General features: G+C 38.4%; 1 protein-coding gene across 2 annotated transcripts in view; it reads right to left on the bottom strand.

The window, feature by feature from the left end:
* LOC147326596 (TBC1 domain family member 2B) overlaps positions 1 to 23,983 on the bottom strand; it is a 62,586-nt gene that overhangs the window by 27,870 nt on the left and 10,733 nt on the right. For both annotated transcript variants that reach the window (XM_086301916.1, XM_086301915.1), the window contains exons 8-10: positions 22,457 to 22,571; positions 22,184 to 22,301; positions 14,468 to 14,580 (exon numbers count right to left, since the gene is read on the bottom strand). In XM_086301916.1, the coding sequence (XP_086158042.1) occupies positions 14,468 to 14,580; positions 22,184 to 22,301; positions 22,457 to 22,571 (346 nt within the window). The remainder of the gene's footprint in view (positions 1 to 14,467; positions 14,581 to 22,183; positions 22,302 to 22,456; positions 22,572 to 23,983) is intronic.

The raw sequence follows: 23,983 nt of genomic DNA, 5'->3' as shown, positions 1-23,983 counted from the left end.
AAATCCTGTGAATCTCGGGCAGCTAGTCTTGCGGGAAGTGTTTCCAGCTGCACGTCATGTAGCTGGAGTTGAGTGTTTTAACCGATGTATGAAACTATACATTTTTAGACACAAGTTGTAACGGCCGCCGTTTTCTTTGTGAGTATTTATTACACGGCGTGCTGCGGGGAAAAAGCCTGTTTGAGTCTAAGGTTTATTTTTTAGCACCTGACGGCTCTTTTTTTACTTCTCATCCGTAAATAATCTGCTCTTTCACGTAATTCAGTTTATTTTGGAAAGTCTCAACAGGATCTTGAGCTTTATTGTGAAAGGTTTATGTGGAACATAAACAAGCAGACACGCGATGCTGTTACCGTCGTTGTTGCTAACCACAACGCATAAAAAACAGGCGCTTGTCCGTCCGTAGTGTGGTTATATTAAATATAAAAGAAAGAGAGAACTAAGAAATGAATATAGCCACTACAGTGACCATCAAAACGATGAAAAAAATATTGCCGTAAACAGTTTATTTTGCGACACCACGAAACAAACGATAGCGTAAAATGAAACGATAGATGTTTTTATATCGTCATCCGATATATATTGTTATATCGAACAGCCCTATAATCAACTGATCAGTCACATCATTCACAATAGTTTATTTGTAAGCTAAAGGTACCCTCAGTCGTTTCCGTTTATTTATTAGAGAAAGAAAGAATGCGGTGGTTCATGCGTCATGAAGACACATTATCCATGTGTGCACCAAGATATGAAGGATGATAACTATGTTTTAAGGTGGACAAGGGCCAGAATTATGGCCCAAGCTCTCACTGTGGTTGTAGAGATCGAATGGCTCGTAGAATCAGGGTGGAACCAAATAACTGATTGTTGATTTTCACAGTCAAATGACTGATTTCAAATTATATAATTACATTTTGAGTATACATTAACAGCACTGACACTGTGTGCTTGAAGTGAAAAACAACTCTAGCATTCAGAGCGGACATTACAGTTAACTAAGTGTAAAACAAAAAACACCCAACTGTGAATTAACCTGCTCGAGTGGAAACATGTCTGTGGATATTCTTCAGCACGTCATACGTTATACTCATTAAACCAGGGGCATAATCTCTTATGAGATAGATGGCCTAACAAAGTTCTTGTTATTTTAGCCTACTAGACATGACTAATCAATCTTAAGTCTGCAGACTAATAAATCAGACAACAAGGACACAGATGAGAATTTTTTTTTACTCTAAATATTTGCTTTGGTAAAGACACTAAAATTCTAGTATGCTATTGGTTGGCAACAAGTGGACAAGTAGTCCTTTTATGTCTCTGGCTGATTCCTGAAATTAATTCAATTCAGTTTTATTTATACAGCGCTAAATCACAACAATGGTTGCCTAAATGCATTATATTGTAAGGTAGACCCTACAAAAATATATAGAGAAAAACCCAACAATCATATGATTCCCCTATGAGCAAGCACTTTGGCGACAGTGGGAAGGAAAAACTCCCTTCTAACAGGAAGAAATCAATATTTTAAAGCCTTTATTTAGAAGCATTCTTCTAAATGCCCTAAACTTTGAGGGAAGTCTCCAGAAGAAGAAGAAGAAGAAGAAGAAGAAGAAGAAGAAGAAGAAGAAGAAGAAGAAAAAAAGAAGAGGCTAGCTGAAGTAACAAAAATAAATAAATAAATAAATAAATAAATAAATAAATAAATAAATAAAAACAGAATTTAACCATCTTAAATTCTTAAGATGGTTAAATAAAAGGCTCCAAGAACAACTGATTGATTTTAGAGGTCTGCCTCTGGTCAGTCTTATAGAAAAGTAAATAAAGCTTCAATATTTTACATTTTAGTTAGAAATGTATTCCATAGGCTCTATTTAAATAGGCTGACTAGAGCAATGGCAAGCAGAAAAAAAACAAAACAAAAAACTATACAGCTAATACTAATAAAGAAAAAAAAAAGGCAGACAAAAAGGTAAACACGAGAACAAAAACAGTAGGAAAGACGAAGACAAATGAACACTGAGATAATCTCTGAAGTCTGTGGCTATGAGAAAAAGAAAGGGGATTTCCACAAAGAGGCCACGGTCCACTTAAAGAAAGACTACTCACAAAAGACCTTTCTGGACATACTCTTAAAAGCCACCACTATAAATCAGAAATTGTTCTTAATTATTAGCAATTTTAAATCTAGTTTAAATACAATACTGATTTTAAAGTTTACTTACATGACCGTTAAGGTCTTGAAAGTACTGAAATAACTGGCTGTTTCCTATGAACTGCTGTGCCATGTTACTCACTGGGTTTGTGTGTCTGCATGTATCTTAGGGTACAGTAGGAAAGAATTATCATTTGGCTACAGAAAGGCAAGAGGACGACAGAAGGAGGAAATTAGATAAAGGGGTTAAAAATAAACCCAGTATATTCAGGAAAATGCAACAAAACACTTCAACTTCACCCTTACGAACAGTTTGTGTAGAAACTAAAACATTTAGTTTCTAAACATTTAATTAATCATAATTTAACTCAGTTAAGATGAGACCTTTTGTTTCCTGCTGAAGACTTTCTGTGTTAAGATGTTAGATTTTGAAACATAGATCAGTAAATTATTTTAGGCCTGTGATTGGCAGATTGGCTGTCTGCACCATTCCTTTCATCCGATGGCAGTCACCCTTTCAAACATGTTGTGATCTCAGAGTTTTGACCTTTTTTTCTTACTTGAGGACTTAGAACCCCATTTCATTTTCATTATAGTAATTTAGAGAATTAGTTCTTATTTATTCTTATTCAATTTGAGCTACGCCCCTGTTTCTACAGAGTTTTGGGTTTAACTTCTAATTCTTAGGTTCTTATAAGCTTCAGTTCCTACATTTGAATTTATTTTTTGTGTTTTCTTCCCTTTGCTCTTGTACGCTCCTTTTAGCTGACAAATTGTGTTTGATAGTGCCAAGTGTTAGTCTTGGCATGATCAAATGATGTATAGTAAATAAACATCCAGCATCATAGGCACCTGATATCCTTCTGCAATTTACCTTAAACAGGGAAGTGATTAAGTCAAAACATGGTTCAACTTGTTTAACTCCCATTATGAGTTGTGTCCTAAATCCTGAATGTGTTTACAATATCTAATCTTAACCTCTTAACTATTACGCCTCAAAAGGACTCAATCATCAAGCATCAGGCTCCATGAGAGCAAACAAACACATACACCTACACTTCTATTTGTCACAACAGTCTGGGCTTACAAAAACACTTAAATAGCCGAGGAGATCATCTCTTCTCAGACAGTATGTTGTCATTTTTCAAAAAGGAGACAGCAACTAAATCATTCTTGTGGTTTGTTTTTGAATGTTTGTCGCTTTGCGTGCATGAAACCGACAGACTGGAGAAGCTCCATTATTATTGGCATTAATCGGTGGTTAGAACTGCAAACAGCAGTCAGTAACTGATGACAGGGGAGTTGGGTAAAAAACAAAAACAAAAAGGTCTTCGCATGCGCTGATTCAGTCACTAATGTGGACAAAGAAATGAAAAGTCCCTTTAGTGTATTGGTATATCAATGGCTTAAGAGTATAGAGGCCATGACAGGGCAGGAGTAAGAGAATAGATGTTGCAGGGTAGGAAGAAGGGAGGAGGGAAAATAACAGCAAAGAAAAGGCTAAGGCTGAGGAGGATGGAGGCAAAATGAGAAAGAGAGAGGACAAGCTGAATAGAGTAGGAAAGAGTTTCACAGGAGAGGATAAGTTAGAAATAAAATTGTAACTGTTCTGTTTAACCATGAACTAAGCTTGAGCTAATCATAAACTACATTTAAGGTAAAGCTTATGTAAGAACCAGAATACTGGAGGAAAAAACAAAATAGGACAAGAGACAGTGGACCCCACAAGTCTGGGGACGATAACTTGTAGGAAGAAGTTATTAACTCGTGATAATAACTTCAGGGAATAAGTTAATTATCTTGTGCAAACAAGAAACTAACTTTTATAACAACTTAATCTGATGAAACTTGGACAAAGAGGATTGGGAGAGAAAACAGGACATAATGGATGGGAGTGGGCCTGTTTGGCCCTGATCCCCTTTGACCCATGGGTATTGACCTCTACCACACCCTGTCATTCAAAGTGTGCCTCTTAATATGGCTTAAGCCTTACTGCAAGGTCAAAGTTCATCCCCAAAGGGCTAAAGTTCTAACAAGAACTCCAGAGGCTGAGATGCATGAGTAATAAGTAACAAGTAAAAGGCAGGATATGATAAATGTTAGCTTTGACACTGTTAATGTTCTTAGTACAGTGACTGAGAGAAAAAGGGGAGGATGTGCTCATTGAAAAAATAAACAAGAGGAAGTGCATGAAAAGAATCAAAGCAGTCATTTATCTATTTTCTAACATGTAATTACAACTGTCAAACTACACAGATGAAAGAATCTAAACAGAATGTGATGCTGCTCATTTAAACCCACAACATTAATGCCATGCCATTGTGACATGATAATAGCTTGGTCTAACACAACACCTTTATCCAACACAGATAAAGGTAAGTTTGATTGGTGATAATGGAGGCAACAGTCAGGTCTACCCTGCAATTTCTCTGTGGGTCAGTATGAATGCCGATTTTACATCCTGTTTGTTTTACCGTTTTTTGTTGTGTGTTTATTTTTTTTAGCATTTTCTATTTTTAAAATAGTGCAGCAGAGAAAACTATTTTACACTGTTTGGCAAGAAAAGAGATGACCCAAATGTATGTGTATGCAAAACATGAATAACCCCTTTAACAAATTATGCCCTAGATTTTAACGGAAGTAAACATAATTAAGACAATCCATTAATTATTAAGATGGCACATTCTCTGCTCGAGCCTGAAAGCCAAGTTCCAGCACAATGTAAACAAAGGTGCTTTATTCACATGCATGAGCACAAAACAGTGCTTCTTTCCTGCTCTTATTTGATCCCACACAAGCACGTTTCTCCTTTTACCTCAATTATATAGCAATACACACATACGCCAGGATAGCCAGAGGGACTCCACAGGGTGTAACAGCAGAATAGGTCAATGTTGTGTTGGAGTATGTGAACACACACACATACTTCGAGAAAAGGAAAGCAACCAGGCAGGAAAACCTTCAGGGTCTAACCCTGGAGGAAAGTATCCGGGGCTCAGTATGATCTGAGCCAGCAGTGCTTTCCTTTCTTTCCTATAAAAAGATAAGCTTTTGTCTTCGCACAGTCTTATCTCCTCTCCCACCTGCAGCCTCTAATCCCATTATCCAACACATTTATACACAAATCACAAATAATTAATAAGGCTCATAATTTCATCTAATTAAGGACCGTGTGCAAACAAGCGCAGAATTTCAAACCAGCTGCCTGCGTCTCATTTAATGAGGAGACATGAGGACACGGAAGCTGTGTTAAAGTCTCTTGCTTTGTGTTTTTTCTGTGACAACTCCTAACTTATGAAAACATATTTAGATGCAATATCAATATAACTATTCTTTAACTTAAAACAAACTATGCACATGATAAAACAGATTAGTTGGATAGCCTATAAACTGATTAACAGAACAGATCAGTAATCCAACAACTATGTCAGTGATATTTTGAACAGAAATGACATTTTCCATTTCTTTAATTCTGTCATATGTTGATTTGCTGTGCTTTTAATTTCAGTCTCATGTCATATACCATTGGTAGAATTAAATGATTCTTCAAGGGTTTTTTTTGGGACAGAGCACACTGAAATAACAGTACATAGCCCCCATTATAAATGAGGTCATATGTAATAGTAAAGATGTTGTAGTGCAAGACATCAGAGAGGCCAAGGAACTGTAGACCACTCCAGTGACATAAACCATTTTGTACCTTAGAAAATATGGAAGCTACTACTTCCTTGATTGGTTAATTTGCGCTATTGTGTGACTTTGTATTTTATTGTGTTAGTTTTGAGCACTATGTTAAACTGCAAATGCTACACTGCTTTCTTGAGGTGTGTTTTTTTCCCTATGTAAAGACAAGTGGTGGTGAAAATGGAGGCAAAAGAATTTATATGAATTCAAAACATTTTTAAAATTAGCAAAGAATACTGGGTGAGATTCGCTGTTGGGTAGGGAATTCCAATGATGCCAATGACAATCAAGCAAAGGAAGAGGAGAGGAATGTAAGTAGACTAAGTGAAATAAAGATTTCCTGGTAAAGACAGGTGTACTTTGAAAGGACTACCCAAAACAACTACCCTGACCAACTTCTTCTGCCTTACAACACAAATTCAGCTAATAGAGAATTACATCATGGACTGATTGAGTAGGTGTCATTCCAAGTGAACTACCAAAGACAAATTAAGATGAAGGACAATTACAACAAAGCCTTAGGAGAAAAGCTTACTAGAAAGCATTCTCAACTGAAAGGTCGTAGGTGGGATAATGGAGGTTAGAAAGGTGACATCCTCTTCCGCTTCTACTTATCAGTTTCGAGGGAGGACTGGAGCCTATCCCAACTATCACAGGGTGAGGCGGGGTGCTCTCAGAACAGGTCGTCAGTCTATCACAGGGCTTCAAACATCTCTATACAATATTTTACTTTAGCAACTCCGATTGCTGTTGAGAAAGGCAATAAATATATTAATCTCAGCCTGACCTTTTTGCTAGCAAGATTTAAAAAGAAAAATTGAAAATAAATAAATAAATAAATAAATAAATAAATAACAAAGGTGAAAGAATGAGATCACAGACAAGCGGTGGAAATTAACTTTCTCCAAAGGACGGATGGGCTATTCCCTTTGCAACAGAGTGAGGAGTTCAGTCATTCAGGAGGGGTTCAGAGTATAGCTGCTACTCCTCCACATTGAAAGGAGCCTGTTGAGGTGGTCACCTCCTGGGTTCATGTTCCGGTGTGCCAAAAAGTGATCACTGAGCAAAAAGTGAATGTCTTGTTGGCCTAAAATCTATGAAATATTTGTCACACATATCTCTTGTGAATGCTATCTAGCCATTTTAAGCCAGAAAGAACATTTCTGTCATGAGGCAGAAGCTGCAATCAGTTGTTGACAACAAGACTATATATATTCTTTAATTACAAAAGTAGAATTCTGACATTAAAAATGTGTTTTACAAGAGAGATCAAGCCAAGAGAGTAGAAGAAATTGCAACCAGTGTAAAATAAGTTGATAATGATGTGGAAAACAGTATGTACAATAATGCAGAGTCATAAAGACATCTGCAAAACAGGTCATTTCTTTACTTTTACGTATAACCCCTTTGGAAATCCTGTTGACTTTAGACTATTTACCAATATACGCAAACACACAAACACCGGAAAACATGTTTTGAAACTCTGGCTGAGCGTGTCCTGCCAAGTGGACGCACCGTACTAGACCCAGGATACAGTGGAGAGATTATAGCTATTGGCTGATCCTTAACTATTTTTCAAGTGGTTGTCACGAACTGTAGAACAATGTACATCATTCATAATGCACAACACAAAGCAACTTTTCAAACAGCTCATCTGGACACTTGCAGTAGTTGTGCAAGACTAATTTTTCTTTTTTTTAATATATATAAATAGGTCACAAACTTTGGACTCTGACACAAAAAAACAAACAAACAAACAAAAAAAAAAAGCACCTCTCTTGTCACTGTTTGTGTGTGGTCATTCCAGTTCTGAGGCCATTTATTTTTTGCTAGCTTGTTCCAACACAGACTATTTTCAACTATTTAAACAGACTAATTTTAAACCCCTCTACCCTAAGAGAATGTTCTGTTAAGGTCTATGAGCTGTGAAAGAATCATACTTGTTTTATATTGTCTTACTCCCTTGTTACGCTCTCTTTAGCAGAAATGACAGCAAAAGCATAAAAAATGTAATACACCAAGTTGCAAAGGTAGTATTGTGTGCCTGAATCATTTATCATAAACCAAGGAAGCACAGAGAGGGAGGAAATGGTGCCGTTACAGTTTTCACTAAATGATCCTGAATAGATTCTGACGCAGTCTAGCCACACATACACACACAAACACCCCCCCCCCCCCCACACACACGCTAATATACATAAACTACTGCAGTGTGTCCGCAGGAGCCAAATAACAGATGGACAAAGAGTCAAGGTCAAAAATGGTGTGAAAAGGGGATAAAACAGATTTAGAGAACAGATGGACACAAAATTCACCAAATAAAATGATAACAGTATGATTGCCTTAAAAATAACCCCCCAAAACCCCACTTTCATCTGGGTCAAAAATGTAAAACTGTTTGTAGTGCTGGATGTTATAAATGATTAATATGAATAGAAAAGAAATTAACTAATACCAAAGAGATCTATAAAACAGTGGCTAATACACCTTTGACATTAAGAAAAAAAAAAAAAAGAAAAAGAAAAAAAAAAGGTAAAATTAGTGCAATTATAGAATTTGAACTCGAAGGTTTGATATTAACAAAACTTTCCTAGACACTGCTGGATGAGCCAGTAGACTATGTTATGTTATACAGGTTTGCAGCAAACCTCTGCTATTCTCAACTAATAACATTCCTTACCCTCTCCTAGTCATTGATGTGGTAATTTTAATGGTAGTTAATAACTGAATCATTCAGAGTTCCAAAATGGGTATTACATTATATGACAGTATTTAAATTCAAATGTATGCAGGATACACAGCACTGGTTGGAGGAAACAGTTTGGGGGCACTGAATAAAATGAATGCTGAGTCACTGCACTGAGGCTCAAGAAGCAGGCGGACAGGAAGAAAACAGCGTAGGTATCATGGGAGCCTGCTGAGGAGAACAGGACACTGGCATCTGCTACTACACCAGGGGAGGTGTGGGAAAAAGAAAAAAAAGAAAAGAAAAAGGAAAGAGACATATGAGGGCAAGAGAGGAAATGGAAGTACAGCACGAAGAGGAAAGGAGAAATGATGAAGTGCAGCAGAGGACTGAAGGGTGAAAAGAGGGCAACAGAGAACCTAATAAAAAAGGAGAATAATAGAAGAGCAGAGAAGGACAGGAAGAGGACAGAAAGCAGAAAGGTCTAAGAGGGGCCAGGATAGGGACAGAACAACATCTATGCGTTCTCAGTGCTTCTCAGCTTGACTCAGCAATAAAGGGAGAATTGAGTGACTTCAGATTATGCTGACTCAGCCTGCTTTTGGACGTGACCCCAAGGCCCCTATGGTCACAGGATATACATTTTTTCCCATGAAAAATGCTCATTAATATGCTATGCAGTTATAATTGTAAATAACAGAGGTTGTAATTAAAGATTTTATATATACATTACCACTTTTAAAAACAATGAGCTTGAAGTGGCTTCAAAGAAAACTGCATTTCCAATATGACATGAACTTGGTGAGAAATGGCACAGATCATAGTTGATGATTAATGGAATTATTTTTGTTAATCATGAATCACATGGTTTTTAATGAAATGTCAAAAAAGCTGTACAAAGGTCCATCTCTCTGTCAATCCTGCGCTCTAATGCCACAGTATTTTGCTAGTCAAGAATCTTGAGCATCAGCATTTGGGGCTTTGATTACAGTAAAACCTACCTTTATTAAAAAACAAAACAAAAAAAACTAAGAAAAGAAATTCCTTCTTGAACCAATCTGGATATTCATGGTAGGGCTGGGCGATATGGCCTAAAATTCATATCCCGATATTCTTTAGCTGGATGGCGATATCCGATATATATCTCGATATTTTTTTAAAGCCATAAAGTAAGAACAAAAAGAGAGTTCTTAGTCAAAGCTGTGTCCCAGATAATAATAATAATAATAATAATAATAATAATAATAATAATAATAATAATAATAGATTGGATTTATATAGCGCTTTTCAAGGCACCCAAAGCGCTTTACAATGACATTATTCATTCACTCTCACATTCACATACTGGTGGAGGCAGCTACAGCTGCCCTGGGGCAGACTGACAGAAGCGAGGCTGCCATATCGCGCCATCGGCCCCTCTGGCCAACACCAGTAGGCGGTAGGGTAAAGTGTCTTGCCCAAGGAGACAACGACCAGGACAGAGAGCCTGGGGATCGAAACCGGCGACCTTCCGGTTACAGATATGCTTCCCAACCCCCTGAGCCACGGTCGCCCCAGATCTCACATAGGCACTTTTATTAACATACAGCGCAAATGTACATGAAAAAATTACTCAGAAATAAATTATGAGCATTTAATAAATAATAATAATTCTGGATAAATAAATTAAAACAATGTTTTTGTGCATAACAAAACGCTCACAATTGCGCAGTCAAAATGTAAATTAAAAGACGCCGAGCATAATAACAAAGACAGACAGATTTCACAGCTGCTCTGTTCCCAAGTTCTACTGCGTGACTGACAGCCTGGAATTTGACATCCTCTTTGTAACCACGTCTCTTACAGGTGCCATTTGTGGTCCTTGTCGCTACCCGATCCGTACCGGAAACCCGATCGATACCATGCATGCGCAAATCTTACGTGACTTCCTCTGTTTGCCATCATTGTATGGGCTCAAATTGTATGGCGTTATTTTTGTGCCACTGTTCTGAGTGCACGTAAAAAAAAAAAATTGCAGGTGCAAGTGTTGCATTTTGAGGAGAAATTTATTTTGAGCGAAGAAAAGCTGAATTTGAGTGAACAAAAGTCATTGCTGCGTGCAAAAAATTTATTTCAATGACGAAATGCAACATTCAAGAATGCATTTCGTCTCAAACTCAAATGAGGCAGTGGCGGAGGAAAGCAGAGTGGCGGAGTTTGAAATATTACTCTTTCTGGGTCACAAAATAAACTTTTAAGATATTTTCATGCGAGAATGGTGCTGTGTAAACTTCTAATATCTGCTCGATTCATCAAGACATCACATATTTGCATAAGTGCTCTAACGTTTTCGGAGATGCCTGTTCACAAATAGAGAAAGAGTTGAGCGCGCATGGGCAGAAATGTTGAGAGCGCGAGCAACACATTGCGAGCAAACACTGAAATTTGCAGGCAGCAATGAATTTTGTTCACTAAAATTTAGCTTTTCTTCGCTCAAAATAAATTTCTCCTCAAAATGCAACACTTGCAATTTTTTTTACGTGCGCTCAGAATAGTGGCACAAAAATAACGCCATAAAATTGTGGTCATAAATATTTTGTACTTGTAAATCAGGATTTGCATGTGTAAAAAGAATTTGTGTGTGTAAAAAGAATTTGTGTGTGTAAAAAGAATTTGTGTGTGTAAAAAGAATTTGTGTGTGTAAAAAGAATTTGTGTGTGGACTTAGCCAAAAAATACGTGTGAAACTCTGCACTCAAGTTTCAAGTTACAAGTACGAATTTTGACCCTGTTTTTCTTCCTTTCATCTGATTGACCAATGTCATGTCAATCACAAATTTAACTATCCAATCAGAGAACAGATGGGTTTGGCTGTTGGAGGGGCGCTTTTTTGACTGCAGGTCCTTGAAGGGTAATACAGTTTGAAGCTGGAGGATCTCTATGTAACATCCGATAGAAGCTAGGTGCCCTAACTTTCAGCAGCTGTTGAAAGGATAAAGTTGTGGTATATCAGTGGTTAGAAATACCATTATTACTTTAGGATTAGTTTAACACAAAGTCAGGGCTGACCTGGGACCATGGCTGTGAGTCACAGTGCGCAGCATAAAGGTCCTTTCACATCGGAGGCAGCACGTGCTGCTAATGCTTTTGCAGCAGCTCTACCTGTACTAGATGCACCTGGTCCTTGTCGTTTCTATCTCTGACTTTATGTCCTCTACAAGAGTTTGGTTTTTTTGCTGGTTCTTCAAATATTCAATAAAAACATGTATGCTCATTCATAACGAAGAAAGCTTTGTAACTATCCACACTAGTGAAGACTGTCATTTCCACAATACGAGAGTAACGCTGCAGCACTAAAATAGTAATCTCCAAATGTTTTCTTTTTACCGACCAGCTCCTCTTTGATAACTGCCGGGTCCATCTTGTCGTTACCTGCAGGTGAAGCGATGCGGGAGGGAGAGTTGTGTTCAGTGAAGGAGAGAGGCGAGGCAGAGTAACGCAGCGTAGAGACAAAAGTGGATGAAAGAGAGGCAAACTTGCGGTCCCACAAGTATAATTATAATGTAACATATCGATATAAACGATATTGTCACATCTCTTATCTCGTATGAAAATATATCGATATATTTAAAAACTCGATATATCGCCCAGTCCTAATTCATGGTACGACACACGCATGCACACGCATGCACATACAAAAGGACAATTTCATGTGGAAACTGACAAATTATTTTACAAAAATTACAATTACTGTGTAAACCATCTTGGTATAAAAATAAAGCTGACACTTCAGAGCATAACAGCAGATGCCATTGTGTCAATGTAACTCAGGATAAAACACAGAAAAATATTTAGGAGATTTTCCTGGCCTGGTCTTTTATGGCATATAACCCCACTGAAAATATGCTGCAGTAGATCAAAAAATGAAGAAAACCACGAATCAACCACAACTTAACATGTGGATTTTGGCCTTGATGTACACTGAGAGAGAGCATGAAGGAAGATTTTATCGTGGTGGTAGCAGGACAGAATTCACACCAATGTTTTCCAAAGGTGAAGCATAGTTTTGGTCTTTTGTTGCTGGTTCAGCGAACTTTGATCAAAGAGAGATGAAACCTACAGTTTCAGATTCTGCGAGATGTCGGCTTTCAGCACCAGATGGCGTGTCCGTGTATGTGCTTACCTGTGCTTTAATCATTTGGTGTTTTATCTGTTTAGGTTGTTGAAATGGTCTTGTGAGGTTTTAGCTGAGATCGGGACGTTTCTTGCAAAATGCATTTATATTAAAAAAATGTTTTCAGGATTTATTGAATGGATATTGGATTAAAGTCCATTTGAATTGAGAAACTGATTTTTTAAACCCACCACTGAACAAATGTTAACTTATCTGGTACACATGTTAACATTAGCCATTAAAAATTTGACATTTACTCAATAGACACTTTCAATTTTCTTTTTATAATAATTTATTAAAAAGTGTTTTATCTTTTGTTGTAGCCAGCTGCAAAGTTTTAAAATCAGACAGTTACTTGCTAAATCTTTCTAATTTAGTATTTTGTAACTTCTCCATTTTAGCCAAAGTTCATTTTCAATTTTTTTAATCAATGTTCTCCGAGCATAGTTTCGGGTATGTGGCAGGCAGATTATGGAAAACTTGCCACAATTCTTTTGTGGGTTTAATATGTCTTATTGTCTTTGGCTTTTTCATGTAATACCAGTATGACTTCTTGATGCTGCGATTAGTGCTCTGTGGGGATGTACTTGTTGATGGAGGATAATTTGATCTTCTTGGGCCGAAGAACGTTTTTTGTGACTGTGGCAGACTGTTATGGGAAGTTCAGGTTGACTGTAAGTTATGTCTAAGTCTTGCTTCATGAACAGATCTATTTTCCAAAATGAATAATGTTCTAAAGCTGAGGCACTTTGTTTCAAGATTCAAGAGGCTGAAATGCTAATGAGAGTGTGGACCACACATCAAGAAATGTTTAATGACATTCTGATTATTCTTAAGCGTCACTGGCAGACAGAGTGAGTGAAAATGTAAAAGAAACAGACTGTTGGATTCTGTCAGAGGCAGTAAATGAATCAGCTCATTCCCCCCCCCCCCTGTTGTCTTCAGGGCTAGACAGTCAGACAGGCTGGCAAATAAGGATGACTCATCCTGACTCTCTCACACGCACGCACGCACGCACGCACGCACGCACGCACGCACGCACGCGCCCTTCTTTCGGCTTTCCCCACTACACTGACAAACAGCCCTGCAGCCACCAACATGTGAGTCTGTCAGGATGCACCCCAAATACACACACACACACACACACACACTCTTAACAGTCTTTTGCGAAGATGAGACTCCAGTGGTGAGGGGTTTCCATGTCTTGTGGAGGTGATACCTGAACAACCTTCAAAAGAGATAAGCTCCTTTGTTATGTTCAGTTATACCAGGGACAGCTGAACTGACACACGCATGCACACATGAGAAGCCTTTTTTTTTTTTAATCAGTTTCTATAAGATGTCAACTGACACCCAGAGTCAGAGTGTGCCTTACCAGCATATATATTTACTTTAATTTGAACATTTCCATAAAAGCTAAATATTTTGATTTGTTTGTGGCAAGCAGCAAAACAACAGACATTCAAAAGCCCTTCAGTAGGAGACAAAAACCTAACAAGCAGTTTAACATTTATAAAGCGGTAAACTGTAGGAAAAAAGGGACTGAGGTGAACAAGGGGCAACTGTTTTCACCCTGTTGTAGCAGAGTTCTCACAAACAGGTTTGTGAATAAAGTGTGTGTGTGCGTGTGTGTGTGTGTGTAAGTAACAGGATCAGCATGTGTGCCACTAAAGGTTAAGTGATGAATGAGTTACAAGAATTTGAAAGGCTATTTGCGGAGTGCCCCAAAGTGTCCCTCTGCTTTGTAAGTTTCTGCCTAACAAAACATGTTCTGGTTGTGAGTGCATGAGTACCTGCTTTTGGTTCATTGTGGCTTTCATCCAGCTCCAGGCTGTTCATGCATTTAAGCTCCCAGTCTTGGACCTCTGTATTCCACAGGGCAGGAACCAACACAGTATACTGGGCCCTTTGATTAAGAGACAGTACAGGACACATTACTATGAAAATAAAGTGGACATATGATAATGCAACTTCTGATGTAGTATTCAATCTGCTTACAATTGCATCCAAAGTTATTCAAATGGATTCGATATGGTATGGTTTCTATAATTTAATTTGGGTTTATTGCTTCCAGCTTTTAAAAAAAAAAAACTGAAATTAACAGTAACTGAGAAGATGATTGATAGGTGAGAAAGAAAGTGTCAGGCTAGCCCCAGAGTTCACTGCAAATGGCATCTGTGTTAGAGGCAGATCATCTGTAACATACAGATTTGTAAAGTAAAAACTGGATCTTGGATAAAGAATAACTTATCTGTATGAATGATTTATGCTTCGGGGAATCAGCTTTAAGAACATCTAGCATAAATAAACCCGACTTCAATATGTACTTAACACAGAGTCCTAATACACATATTGATCTTCAGTTCACTCGAAAAGCAGACGAGAAATTTTAGTTAAAAACCATTTTTAACTGGAATTGGGATAGATCACAAGGTTCAGCCATGTCCCAGCATAGAATGACAGATGGCTGCACATAACAGCCAGAGCACTTTCCGGAAAATGAAAATTGAGTGAAATGAGTGGGAAGATAGATGAATGAGGCAGAATTCTGATGGATCTGGGTTTTTGTCAGCTCATTAAAAGATCAAGCAAACGTTTCAGAGCCGGTGATGTGCTGCTGATGTATGATGAGCAGAAATCCTTCCTCACCAAACCAAACTGATGCCATAAACATACACGGCACACAAAAACGTTCCAGTTTATGAAGACCAGGCAAGAGATGCAGAACGGTTCTTTCAATTGTCACAAAACTTTACTTACAAAACTAAATAAACCATAATCCTCCGGAAGCTTGCACCACTAAAGAAACAAACAGAGCAGACCAGTATTGCTTTTACTGAAACTTTGCCCGCTCAAGTTCGTAAGTTAGATAAGAGTTCTTTAGTTGGACAAAGAATTACTATAGTGGTATAATTTGAAATGATCTGAAGTTGTATCCACATCCACTTTACTTACAAACTCTCAAAGCTAAAGATCATCGCTGAACTTCAGTGTTTAAGAGGAACACAGTGAAAGTGAAAGACATAAGACATGGCTTTGGAAATAACATGTGATCTACATCAAACTAACTTCAATGGTCTATTGTGAAGGTGTGGTTAAGAGGAGGTCACTGACCAGAGCACTTTCACCAACAGACGTTTTCAGCTCTATTACCACAGGGAGAGATTCGGGAAAGGAAAGAAAATTCATTACAGTACCTAATAACTCTTTACAATACAACGCATCGCAACGCATTATCAATATGGTAGAAATATACAATAAGGTTGTTTTTTTGTTGTTTTTAAAAAAAAAAAAAGGAATTAACGTACTTTTAAAGTAGTTCAAAGTATATACCAGATGGTGTTAGATCTTTTAAAGAAACCACCGAGACGTTTCTGTCAACTTTCTCTCATAGACTGAATTTCTCAAAGAGCAAACATGCTCGATACGACACAGCACAAGGCTGATCAATCCCAGACATTTTTTGTATCAGGTTTCTAAGAAAGTATTTTAAAAAGTTTGATTCACTAAGAGCAACTGAGCAACCCTCAGTGTGAATGCAGCAGAGACTTTTTTGTAAGCCACCCTTGTCACTGTGAAATAAACAAATGATGTGTCAACCCCTCCAGCTGAACTAGAGTGGCAGTGTGGATAAATGAATGAATGAAAGAACGCATAGGAGAGGAAAGGGGGTTGCAGAAAAGAAAATGAGAACACAGGGGAGGAGGGATAACCCACACTGTTTTATGGGAATTGACGAAGGAGGGGGTAAACAAAAAAGAAAGATCGTACTGGTGGCTAAGAATGCTGTGTATGGGAAGTGAGTGGGAGGGGGTGCAGAGGGGGAAGCACAGAGACAGGACTCTGCACAGGAGATATTGAAGACGGCACAATGAAAAGTAGCTACTGAAAGAAAGCGGTAAATGAGTCGGAGGGGTAGTGAAAGTTTCAAGGTGATTTGAAACAAAATTTAAAACAAAAACAAAGTAAATTCAAGCCAATTTTATTTGAAAATGAAGACTATAAACCTACAAATAAGTAACTTTTAACTTGAAGAGTTTTATATGTTTTACTGTGTCTCTACATGCTGTGCTCTCCAAATGCACCTAAAAGCAACATACTGAATAAGCACTGAATAGGTTTGCCAGCAGCCTCTGGAAAAAACTATTTAAAAGCAATGCAGTGCATCTGGCTGCTTTATCAGAGGTTCTATAGTGCAGCCTCCTGACTCCAGCTAAATATGAGGCTGACTCGACCTCAAGTCAAGATAACAACACTCATAAAAATAATTAACAAAATATGTCTGTAGTTTGTGGCAGTAACAGCTTAGGTAACAGCTTGTTAGTGGGCAGACATAAAAATCAATCCCCGCCCCGCAAAATAAAGAAAAAAACAAACCAAAAAAAAAAAAAAAAGATTAGAGTGAAAACATTTCAGAGCTGGACAGTGCACAGCAGGCTTCTCTCTGGCTGACACACACCCACACAACAAAGAAATGACATAATGGAAACAACCAAGGTGGAGTGACAGATAATGTCTTTTTAAAGATAAGAACTCTTGTTTTGAAAGTTCAATTAAAACCTTTGAGGTTAAAAAGCCTGAAATGTTTATCAAACACACACGAGTAGACAAAGAATCTTTTCAGTTGCTCCACCCAGAACACGTGTTTTACTCAGCCACAGCAGGTAGTTAAACAGCAACCTCCTGGCTATTTTTTTTTCTAAATTCATGCAAAACGCGCGTTTGAAAAACTAATATGTGAATTTGTGTGTCATGCAGGCCTTTTACAACTCAGATGGAAAAGTGTGAATTTTAGGCAGCACTATTTTATTTCCCCTCATCAACACATATTACACCACACAAGGAAGTCTCTGTGCAATCTGCCTTGGTGTTCTGTGCAGTAGAGGGTGGCAGTGACTCCAAGCGGTAGGAATTGCGTGAGCTGGGTGTGTGGGGGTTGCACAAACTTGAACGCTACAGGACACGATTCCAGAGTTTTCATGACATGAAGCGCAATGGAGCTCATTTTAGTACTGCAAATAGTTCACATGGAGGATTACTTGTTTGCAAACACTTGCAAACGTCTTACCAAGTAGTACTGAAACTGAGAAAAAAAACAAAAACAAAAGCAAATGCAAATCGAAAACCGGCCGTTGAAATAAGTCCGCACAGCTTTTAACTTGAAGGTGAACATTCTTCATTTCCAGTTTGGGTTGTACTTTAAGCAGCAGTGAAACTTAAAACGAGTAGGTGGTGAGTGTTTGCAAACAAGTTAGCGTCTTCCAGGCAAACAAAGGTGACCAATCAAAAGGAGGTTTTTGGTGTAGTGCATTCTGACCAATTTCACTTAGCTTAAAATCTAGTTATTGCTTTTTTAATTTATTTGCTGAAGTTGCCAATCTGCAAGTTCTTTATGCTGTTTTTAAGGTGCCAGCTTTATGCTGACAGACTGCTATAGCCTGTATACATTTAACAGGTCTTGTAAACAAAAGGTACATATATCTTTTTTTTTTTTTTAAAGAGCCATCATCACCAACAATATGTTTGTTTATACCAACAATATTAATGAGAATATTGATCATTATCGATAAAATCCTAGCGATGAGCATAATCATAACAAATACTGTGTTCAAGACACGTGGCAGCTAACAGCTAACAATAAGGGAGAATGTCATTAAACCCAGCCTCAGGGGGTCACAAGCTAATGTATTCCTAGTGCTGGTCGCAAGCCTAAAAATAGGGAGGGTTGTGTCAGGAAAAGCATCTGGTGGAAAATCTGTGCCAAATCAAAACATGTGTATCTAGCTGCTGTGCCAACCAATTGGAACTAAAGGGGCAGCCAAAAGTACATACTAGAGTTTAAAAAAAAATTCTAATCCATTTTAGGTTGATAAAGAAAATAGATTTTTATAATATCAAAGAAAAAGTACGCTAATGAATTCAACTGGAGCTCAGTAATACAATTTTAGGGTAGATAATTGAAAAACAATTTTCCATAAGCTGCTGACTAACTTACTATGCAAATCTTTTTAAAGAACAGAAAAATTAAGAAAAGTGAGAAAAACATCTATTAAACTCACATACCTGGATCACAGATGCAAATCAAATTAAAGAGTTAAGAGCTAAATTAGGACTTATAGGGAGTGCAGAATTATTAGGCAAGTTGTATTTTTGAGGAATAGTTTTATTATTGAACAACAACCATGTTCTCAATGAACCCAAAAAACTCATTAATATCAAAGCTGAATGTTTTTGGAAGTAGTTTTTAGTTTTAGCTATTTTAGGGGGATATCTGTGTGTGCAGGTGACTATTACTGTGCATAATTATTAGGCAACTTAACAAAAAACAAATCTATACCCATTTCAATTATTTATTTTTACCAGAAACCAATATAACATCTCCACATTCACAAATATACATTTCTGACATTCAAAAACAAAACAAAAACAAATCAGCGACCAATATAGCCACCTTTCTTTGCAAGGACACTCAAAAGCCTGCCATCCATGGATTCTGTCAGTGTTTTGATCTGTTCACCATCAACATTGCGTGCAGCAGCAACCACAGCCTCCCAGACACTGTTCAGAGAGGTGTACTGTTTTCCCTCCTTGTAAATCTCACATTTGATGATGGACCACAGGTTCTCAATGGGGTTCAGATCAGGTGAACAAGGAGGCCATGTCATTAGTTTTTCTTCTTTTATACCCTTTCTTGCCAGCCACGCTGTGGAGTACTTGGACGCGTGTGATGGAGCATTGTCCTGCATGAAAATCATGTTTTTCTTGAAGGATGCAGACTTCTTCCTGTACCACTGCTTGAAGAAGGTGTCTTCCAGAAACTGGCAGTAGGACTGGGAGTTGAGCTTGACTCCATCCTCAACCCAAAAAGGCCCCACAAGCTCATCTTTGATTATACCAGCCCAAACCAGTACTCCACCTCCACCTTGCTGGTGTCTGAGTCGGACTGGAGCTCTCTGCCCTTTACCAATCCAGCCACGGGCCCATCCATCTGGCCCATCAAGACTCACTCTCATTTCATCAGTCCATAAAACCTTAGAAAAACCAGTCTTGAGATATTTCTTGGCCCAGTCTTGACATTTCAGCTTGTGTGTCTTGTTCAGTGGTGGTCGTCTTTCAGCCTTTCTTACCTTGGCCATGTCTCTGAGTATTGCACACCTTGTGCTTTTGGGCACTCCAGTGATGTTGCAGCTCTGAAATATGGCCAAACTGGTGGCAAGTGGCATGTTGGCAGCTGCACGCTTGACTTTTCTCAGTTCATGGGCAGTTATTTTGCGCCTTGGTTTTTCCACACGCTTCTTGCGACCCTGTTGACTATTTGGAATGAAACGCTTGATTGTTCGATGATCACGCTTCAGAAGCTTTGCAATTTTGAGACTGCTGCATCCCTCTGCAAGATATCTCACTATTTTTGACTTTTCTGAGCCTGTCAAGTCCTTCTTTTGACCCATTTTGCCAAAGGAAAGGACGTTGCCTAATAATTATGCACACTTGATATAGGGTGTAGATGTCATTAGACCACACCCCTTCTCATTACAGCGATGCACATCACCTAATATGCTTAATTGGTAGTAGGCTTTTGAGCCTATACAGCTTGGAGTAAGACAACATGCATGAAGAGGATGATGAGGACAAAATACTCATTTGCCTAATAATTCTGCACTCCCTGTACATGCAGAACAGCTGTGAGTAATTCAAGAGTTTTAACAGCTTATACATATTGATGCATAAGAATGTGATATCTCATTTTAATCTGTAATCACCTGAGATTTTTAAAAATGTGAATGAAAAGAAAGAATAATGAGAAGTGGTTCTAAGAGTCCCTTGAAAAACAAATAGCAAAAGTTTAAATGAAAGAAAGAAAAATAATGTACCGGTATGAAATACAGAAGCTGCTCCTTGACTGGTGATATAGGCTGTGTTTGGAGTCATTATTATAGCCTATGTCTGAGATGACAGCTGACTGACAGCCAAGTGTAGACAGACAGTCACATGAGATGGATGAGCCTCTCAACCACTCATTAATCAGAATGGCCTATGTGGCTGCATGACAACACCCATTTATACCATTCACAGAGCAGAAGAGCTGAGAAGCTTAAAGAAAATTAAGGAGAGGTTGAAGGTCTCAGCCCCTCTCCTCCTTCATTTTTGTCCCTCTCTTCCCCCCCCCCCAAAAATTAATAAATAAATAGAAAAAATAAAAAAATTGTACCATCTCTCCCAAGCCATTTCCCTCTCTGACCCCCCCATTCATCCCTTTTCCTTTCCCCACTTGCCCCCTTTCACTCTTTCTTCAGCAGTATCTTCCCACTGTAAGGAGATCCTGCCCTGGGAGACAGCCGGACCACTTAGTGTTGACTTCTGACCAAGCTTCTGCAATGATGCCAAGCAGGCAACAAGGACTTCTCAATGTGACGTGATGGCAGGCTGCCCACTGAACGCCAGGGCTAGAACAAAACGGGCCTGTCAGTGCTGCCCTTGATGCATGCTTTTACAAACTGCAGAAGAGGTTCACAGATGGATCGAAATGTTCTGTTTCTTTCCTTGTAACATAAAAGAAAACACAACTGATTGCTTTTTTAAGCGGAATGTAAGTTAGCTATAAATGTTACAAGTACAGCATGATTAAACAGTTATTAAGCTGTTACACTCAATAGTCCTGCATATTTGGTCCTTTCTAATCTACTTTGCAAGTCACTCGTGCGTATCTAGTACATATGCTCCATCTCTGGCTCATGATAAAGTGCTTTATCACTACCTGTGACACAGTTACACTTATAGAAACTACTTGGCTGCGTTGCCTCCATTTGTCCAGGGTCTACTTTACAGATCTTTGTCCAAGGTAAACAACCTTGGGTCCACACAGTGTCACCTGTCTACAATGAGAAGCACACAGGAGGGTAGAATTCAAGTAGCTGAAGGGAGCTTATCTATTAAAACAAATATGATAAACTGAATTTTAATATTCACTGTGCAGCTGCACGTCTCTCACAGACAGACTGTATACACAAACCCAGTGACCCTGCTGAGTTTCCATAACTACAGCTCCATGTCAACAAAACATGTCCGTCGGCATGTGACGTTTATATTCAGCATAGTGAGAGAGAGACAGAGGGCTTCAACCAAAAGCACCATGGGCTGCCATTGAAGAAACTAATTTAGCAGAAAGGATGTTTAATCCAGACATGGATGAAAACAACCTCGCCAAAACACTAACACTATTTTTCCTGGAATGCTTGATGTCAAACATGTCCAGTCTGATGAGCTGATTGATATTCATGAGCTGCCTGGAGTTTTATTTAGTGCCTAAAAACTGAGCCCTTGGCTCTGAGAAATGTGCAGCACATTGTACCCATGCAGCTCAAGCATGAGGGTGGTCTGGGAAAATATTAATGCATGAAAGTTAAAGACATGTGACAATGATAGATGTCAGAAATAGAAGGATAACTGTGCACTAATGCTACAACAGCAGAGCATTCAGAAAGCTCAAGCTCAAGTCTCATTTTACTTACACATCAACAGGTACTCTTAACAGCAGGGGTAATATTGCTCCTTCATCCTTCAGGTCCATTAGTCGGGGCTCCAAGAGCTCAACAATGGTCAGAGCGGTACGGAAGACAGCTGACAAGCCTGTGGGAAGAAGTTAGAGCAGTAGTTTAACATTTTAGCAGTTTTTGCTTTTGTGCCCAGAATTAGATTAGAAGATCACTTTTACTGTCATCTTTACTGAAATCTGCAGGCCAGCAGCCAGTTACCCAAGTGAAGTTCTGTGACTGTGCACCCACCGTGTAGAATGATGAGATCCCAGACAGCCAGAACAGAGTCCCAGCAGGGCAGGGAAGTGAAAAGGGTCAGGAACCACGGCATCACAAAGTGGACTGACAAGATTCCCACTGACTCCTGAAGGGAGGATGGAAAAAAAAAAAAAAAATCAGGAAGGACTGATTTGGCATGACCCTTTAGTACTGATTGCCAATTTCCTTACTGAAAAATCCTTCCACTACATAAAATGATAACAGTCATACAAGGAAATTTCCCCTTGTGGGACTAATAAAGGTATATCAAATCAAACTACGCAACCTTGCAAAGGCTTTTTTGGTGTTTTCCTGTAACTATATACTTTAAGAAAGAACACACACTCTGGTTATTTTATGACAGTGTGGCATTCAAGATGCCTCCTGGCTGTGTGTGCTCAGGTCTGGTGTGTGCAGCACAAGTACAAAAATCTGTTTACAGCTGGTTTGCCTCGACTCTGATGAACAGCTCTACTACAAAGGAAATGCTGACCCCTGATCTCTAATAGGCTTCTTCTGTTTGGAGAGGGAAAAACTGCCTACAATAAACCCCTGGTGTGTGTGTGTGTTTTGCCTTCAGAGACAATTAATCAGCACAAATGGTATCAGTGAATAAATTTATGGTGGTTCTCAAACTGAGGCTGGCCACACTAATGGAACATAGAGTCACTGCAGGTGGAGTGTGGATGACACAGGAAAATACAGAGCGAGACTAATTTGAATAAGTATACTTTTGTAGGGAAAACAAGACCTTGTTGATGTTATTTGTTGTTCATTAGTCATCTAAATAATGAATTCTTTTTTTTTTTTTTTTTTTTTTTAAATTGGTAAACTCATGTATATTGATTTAAAAAAAAAAAAAAAAAAAAGAAGACAAAAAAGCCCCCCCAAAGCCCACAGCGGCCGGCATAGGCCATGGTTTACAGCAACAACAAGAGAACAAGAGCTGTGCATAAGCCTCAGATGACGACTTAAAACTCGAGCTACTTCAACAACCTCCAACAAAGCACTGCAGTCTGCAAAATACAACCAGGCCACGAAGGCATGCTGCACAGAAAGAGCAAGTGACGAACGGAAATTGACGCAGCTACACGGTAGAAAAGCAGAGCATTAAGCAACTAGTTAACAAGCACAACCTAAGATAAAGCATCCTTGGCAGGCAATATCTGTAAGGTTTATTATACAAGACAATTGAGTGCAGGCTACTGAAGACTTATGAGGTTAAGTGACTTTAATTTAACAATGAATAAAGTATTAAACAGTTGTGATATACTTTTACTTAACATTTCTGGGGTAAGCGTAGAGCTGGGCAATATGAGATTTTTTCATATCACGATATGTTTTTTTCATTTCAGGCGATAACGATATCTATCACGATATAAGCCAAATAACTATATTTGTAAGATTTAAATGTGCCGTTGCTCACAAGTAAAATGTGAAATAATCAGCAGCTTGTTTTATTTAAATATTTATTTCCCATAATAAGTTCAACAGGGTAGATGTACTTAAGGAACATGA

Source organism: Aulonocara sp. 'chitande type north' Nkhata Bay, linkage group LG7 (assembly GCF_057382095.1).
Source record: "Aulonocara sp. 'chitande type north' Nkhata Bay isolate Kocher_YH1m ecotype deep benthic linkage group LG7, A_spYH_male_GT1.1, whole genome shotgun sequence".
NCBI classification, from domain to species: Eukaryota; Metazoa; Chordata; class Actinopteri; order Cichliformes; family Cichlidae; genus Aulonocara; species Aulonocara sp. 'chitande type north' Nkhata Bay.
This window is presented reverse-complemented; position numbering and strand designations above follow the sequence as displayed.